Source organism: Castanea sativa, chromosome 12, assembly GCF_040712315.1.
Source record: "Castanea sativa cultivar Marrone di Chiusa Pesio chromosome 12, ASM4071231v1".
Taxonomy (NCBI): Eukaryota; Viridiplantae; Streptophyta; class Magnoliopsida; order Fagales; family Fagaceae; genus Castanea; species Castanea sativa.
This window is the reverse complement of record NC_134024.1, coordinates 38,984,679-38,990,697: the sequence shown is the minus strand read 5'-3', so window position 1 is coordinate 38,990,697 and position 6,019 is coordinate 38,984,679. Positions and strand designations below refer to the sequence as shown.

At 37.4% G+C, this 6,019-nt stretch overlaps 1 protein-coding gene across 1 annotated transcript; it reads right to left on the bottom strand.

Moving 5' to 3' along the window:
- Window positions 1–665: 665 nt before the first annotated feature.
- LOC142620986 (uncharacterized) lies at window positions 666–5,418 on the bottom strand. Its single transcript, XM_075794305.1, has 8 exons — window positions 4,875–5,418; window positions 3,702–3,914; window positions 3,395–3,595; window positions 2,486–2,593; window positions 2,192–2,329; window positions 1,825–2,076; window positions 1,186–1,506; window positions 666–1,078 (listed from the first exon to the last, which is right to left on the bottom strand). Exons 1-8 carry the CDS (start codon window positions 5,382–5,384, stop codon window positions 905–907), a joined length of 1,917 nt encoding a protein of 638 aa, XP_075650420.1. The 5' UTR covers window positions 5,385–5,418; the 3' UTR covers window positions 666–904.
- Window positions 5,419–6,019: the final 601 nt, after the last annotated feature.

Genomic DNA, 6,019 nt, shown 5'->3' with positions numbered 1-6,019 from the left:
TAATGAGCACCTCCTTGTAAATATTCACCCCATATTAACAAGTTTCACAATTTTTTTCCCCCATAAAAACTTGATGAGTTGTGAATTGGAGACAGTAAAATGGTGTTAATGGTAATTCTATATGAGAATCAATAAGGGTAATACTTGTTACACATAAACAGTTTTTATAAAGCCCAAAAAACAACTGAAACCTTGACGTGACTTAAGTCACCAGTTTCAATTGTGTAGAACAATTTAATAACTTGACAACTCAATAGTTGTGAAAGTTGTCAAGACTATCGTTTGTAGCATTGCTGATTCCATATTTACCACCATTCAATCTAGTCACTCTACTAATAAATTATCATCTTGTAATTAGTTGCTCCATGTGAAAGCAGTCTATGAAAGCAAATTTGATTTGAGGACCTCGAACAAATTTGTTCTTGCATAGCTACTGGAATTGTTAAAAAGTCAATATTACAAGGGTAATCCTATTAAGTACAAGGATCTCGTCAAAGAATTCGATTCCATTTTATAAGGAGGCAAGAAGGTCTAAGGGTGAAGACTGAAGATAGCTCAATTTAATGTGAACCAATATGGCTATGGCTAGCTACGACACCCATGCACACACCCTGTAATACGAGCCCACACATGCATGAGAAGAAAACCTACGATGTTATCTTGACTTTACGGAAATCTCCTCTAGCAAACTTTTTTTTTTTTTTTTTCTTTCTCTATTAGATCAAACACTATTAAATTCAAATGTTACACCTGTTAATTTAAAGAAGGGGAAGGGGTAGGAAGGACAGAAAAGGTACAAGGCTATGGGACTATTAACGTTTTCACCCCAACTGGCCTTAACTATGTGCTCTTTGGCAACAGCTTTCCCCAATAATGGCAGCTATTTAGAACCATAATCAACAGGTCATTTCTCTTTCTCTTCATCATCAGAGTCTGACTTTGCAAAAACAGTTTCAGGCTGGGTTTGTGCATATGCTGGAGCAATGAACTTTGGATCTTTTGCAGCAGCATCAGCATACTTTAATATAGCTTCTCTTGGATCTTCATCCATCCATGTCTCCTTGATCATACCCCCTTGCTGCAATGGAACTCGAATAAGTCTCTTCCACTCGTTTCATTTTTGGAGTATGAAAAAGCAAAGGGAAAAAACTGACAAGGGAGTGTTATAGAGGGATAACATATTACCTTAAGAAGATATTGGGTCAATAAGCTGCCTGCACTAGTGCCAACTCTTCCACCAAAGCCTGGTCCTGTTACTGGGAGTTCAGGCTTGTGGGACTTCATTGGGTCCTTCAATTCTTTCTCTCGCTGACGCTTGCGACTTGGCTGATCTCTAAATAAAGGTAGAGCATGAGGATTGTGAATCACAGGTTTTGCCTCAAAATCATCAATAGACTTCTTCCTTGGGGCACGTGCAACACAAACAAGAGCCCCTCTCTCACTGATGGTTGGATCATATAATAGGTGAGTTCCTCCTTGGCTTTTATCTCCAGCTGTTGCAAAGATCTTCAGAAACAAAGAAAAGAATGAATGAAATGAGTACATTTCCTCCTTTTTCACTCCACAACTGTGTTAGTTTGCAGCCTTTTCAAAGAGAGAGAGAGAGAGAGGAAAGCAAATGTCCTTTCACATGTGCACAAATAAAATAACTTACCACAACAAAATAGCTATGAAACAGAAGTTCAATTAATTTACAAGACAGACATGGCTATGACCAACTATCATGTTTTGGAATAAAAAAAAAAAAATTATGTTCTACTGCATGTACGATGATTTTAGAATAATTTCAGAAAATAAAAGCATGTTATGCGATCTTTTCTTTACCTGATTGAGCTTTGGGTGCCAAGCACATTGCACAACACTACAAGTTGGGGATATCCCAACTCTGGAAACAAGTTCAAGTCTGGCTCGATCATAAAAGCATAGCAAACCTCCAGTTGTGCTTTCCCTTTCAACTGATGTTCCAGTTAAAAATAATTGCTCATCTGGACTGAACGCAATATTAGTTTGAGCATAGTGGTTTGGGAGATCCTCAAACACTTTAAGTGGCTGTTTTATTTGGCGCAAATCCCAAACCTGCCATGCATTTTAGATATTAAAAGAAGCATACAAGCTAAGACAAATAAACAGAATAAGATACAAATCCAATGGAAAGTGAACAGCAAAAGGATTTGAACACATCAATAATTACCTTCAGTGAACCATCAAAGCTTCTTGAAAGTAAAATTCGTCCGTCGCTTGAGAACTTAAGTCCAGTAATTTCATCTGAATGACTTCTTTCAACATGAATGTCTGGCCTGCTTCCCCATCCAGGCTTAAGGTTCCATATCTGCAAAAATAAATCAAGAACCGAATGTAAGAAGTTGATGCAAAGTTCATTATGTCCAAGACCTGCACAAAAAATTTTAAATTGATGCAGACATTAAATAAACCTAGAGATCTTCTACCCTATTGCACAGAGATATCAAGAAACATCATTAATTACCTGTATTGAACCATCTCCTATGCCACCAGCAATGCATTTTCCTTCACAATCCCAGGTGCACGTGGTAACTGGAACCCTCCCAGGTCTTGCAAGCTTTGGTTTGATGACCTATACATCAAATAATTGAAGCATATATTTTAAGGTTATTTCAATTCCTAATAGCATATCAACTTCGATAAATCACATTTTAAGATAGCAAAATGTATCCATGTGGCTAAAAGCATTGAAAAAAGTGAAAAACCACTCTAGGAGCCACTGCAAGCTCCCTTTACTGTAACATTAAGCACTAACAACTTCTCCTAAGAATAATTTCTAGCAGCTCAGAATCATATATCCCAAAGAGCTATAGTAAATTTTATGGCGTTCTGACCAATATATAAAAACCAAACAGCAATTGCTCATAGCTGTTAACGCCTTCCATACAATTTTTTTTTTTTTTTTTTTGTTGATAAGTGACACCTTCTACACAATTTTAACTGATGCAGAAGTCTAACCCACCTCACCCCCAGGAAAAAAAAAAAAGAGTAAACAAAAATTATGCGTGACAATAAACCCCGGATTTTTTTTTAAAGGGCCAATGGTAAACACATATTGGCATTGTTGTTTTGAACAAAACTTCCACATTCACCTCCATGTTTTTATTTCTTGGTGGGGGAGGGGTTCTCCAGTCTTATTTTGTCAAATAACACTTAAGTTCAAAGCCGTGATTAATCATTATAGGCCAAATGCATCTGCAACAGATTGAGAGAAGGAAAAAAAAAGTAGGGGGGGGGGGTGTGGATCAAGAAAAACCTAGCCAGTTTTTTAAAATAAAGATAATTGGCAAATTATGGAATCATTCCACCAAGCATATTTCATCACGAGGCAGTTTTATCATTGTTAAAGGGGGAAAAAAAAAAGCACACAAACCTGCTTCTGACTTTTGAAGTCATTTACATCCCATATACGCAACGAACCATCCTCTGACGATGTTAAAATTGTCTCTTTAGCTTTAGGGTGCCACTCTCCACAAGTCAATCCAGTTATGTGGCCCTTGGTATTCTTCAGATCACGAATATACATATCCCCCTTAACAAACTCACCTAGCGTAAGTCCATCACGGTCATAAATCTGAGAGACAAGGAAGACAGACATGAGTTGGGCTGCAATGACTCTAGCTTTAAAGCAAATACAACATGGAGGAAAAAGAAAGAAAGAAGAAGATAGTATGCAGTACCTTAGCTTGAGCTGAGCCAGTCACACACAAGAAACGGTCTGCTGTTGGACTCCAGCTTAGATTACGAACTTGATGACCTTCGGATGGTTCCAGCTGTCTAAATGATGCCAAACGAGAATTCATCCCTTGAAAGTCATACATACGTACTGTATAGTCATAACTGCCAGAAAGAACCCTAGACCCAGAGGGATCAACAGCAAGAGCTGAAACAACCTGCCAAAAGATCAACATAAACAAACTTATCAACATAGGCTACCAGCCTAAAGTTACTCAACGAAACACACTTTAAAATCAAGATAATGCACCTTGTTCAAAGGAGTTTTTTTTCTTTGTCAACTAGTTCTATATCACCTACTCTTTTTTATCCTAAAGTTACTAAATGAAACACACTTTAAAATCAAGATAATGCATCTTGTTCAAAGGAGTTTTTTTACTTTGTTAACTAGTTCTATATCACCTACTCTTTTTCTAAATGTTAATCGTTTACCCTATATCTCAAGTAGATCGTTTTTTTGCGTGAAATTTCTGTGACCACAAGGGTCTTGACTCTTGAACCCGCGAACTCTCCCTCCACCTAGAGGAGGACGTGCCAGTTAAGCTAGAGCTCATTGGTGCATAGTTGTAAATCTCTTGAAATAACTAATCAATCACATAAACTATCCCACATTATATCTTTCCCAAATATATTTCTACACGATTCTTTTGGTGTAAAAAGCACTATCAACTCTTTTTCAAAAGAAAATATTCTAAGTCACAAAAAAATATCCATATTATCTAAAACAAGTATTAGCCATTTTATACTGCACCCTTCCACAACACTACACAACAAGGTCTCATGAGTCATGACCAAAAAAATTTCACTCCATTCAGCAACTTAGGACCTGGTTGTTACCATTGTTTGAGCAACAGTTTCAGTGTTTAAACAACGTTATCTTACGCACATTTTCAGCTACACGTATTTTCAAAAAATACAATAAACATTATTAAAACAACTTTACCAAAGGGAGTCATAGCTACTATCCACATATTATGACTTGATACACAAGTAAATAATCTCAACAAAAAAAAAAAAACCAATGAAAAGCTGCCAACTCAGATATTATAAAAATTGTTGTGAAAATTATCGCAATTTTTCAAAAAAGAAACAAAAGTTTGAGAGAGAGAGAAAAATACCTTGGTGTGGCCTTTGAGAACAATCTCATTACTAAGTGGAATTCGATACTGATTCTCAGTTTCTTCTTCTTCTTCTTCTACTTCGTCCTCTGAATCGCCGAAACTCATTCCAGGCGGCGGTCTCGGCGGCCCGACCATCTCTTCCTCCTCCTCCTCCTCATCAATAGACTCCAATTGGGCCGCAGACGGCCTCGGCGGCCCCATGATCGGCCCAACATCTTCGTCCTCGTCATCGGGAGGCGGTCTAGGAGGGCCAATCAAATCGGCTTCGTCTTCATTGGTAGAAGAGGAAGAGTTAGGGTTTCGGAGCGATGAGAGCCAGTCTTTGGAAGAGGAAGAAAGAGAAGGCAGCTCATCGGTCTTGTTTGTGGTGGCGGTGGCGGTGGTGGAGGAGCAGCGACGAGTGGTGCTGTGGATGGCTTCGAGAGAGGTTTGGGGCTTTGATTGCTTGCCGAATGAAAGAGGGAATTGGGCTCGGACTCCGTCGTAAATCTCAGCCTCGTCCTCCATTTTTCGTTTTGACTTCTCACGACTTTTGCAGCAGCAGCTTTCTTCTTCTTCTTCTACATTGGATGGATCATGATGGGCCGGCCCACACCATTCTGACCTTTTCTCCACTATGGATTTCGAGTTTGAAAGTCCAGTCCAGCCCAGCCCAATACTCAATGCTTTTCCATTTACATTAAAAAGCTAGTAAAAGCCACTTCAGTTTTGGCCTATTACTGATTTTGGTTCATAAGAATTTGCTTTTAATCCCTAACAATTTGAACCAATCTTTTTTTTTTTTTAAGTTACTTTTTTTAATAAATGGTAGAAGTATATTAGGCAACCTTTTTAAAATTTATATATATATATATATTAATTATAAAGGTTCCAATTAACTAATGCTCTTAGGGTACCTGTTAATGGACTATTTTAGAAATGTTTTAATACTATTTTTATGAGAAATATAAAAAAAATTAATTTTTTTCTCCATAAAAAATTTCTAAATATAATTGCTAAACCAATACCCTTAGGGTATTTGTTAACTTTTCCCATATATGTGTGTGCGTGTGTGTGTTAAGAATCACGCTTCTAATAAATTGAATGCAATTATTTTTGAATTTTGTTAATGGATGCTTTAAGTGTATTCATTTAGGAAATAT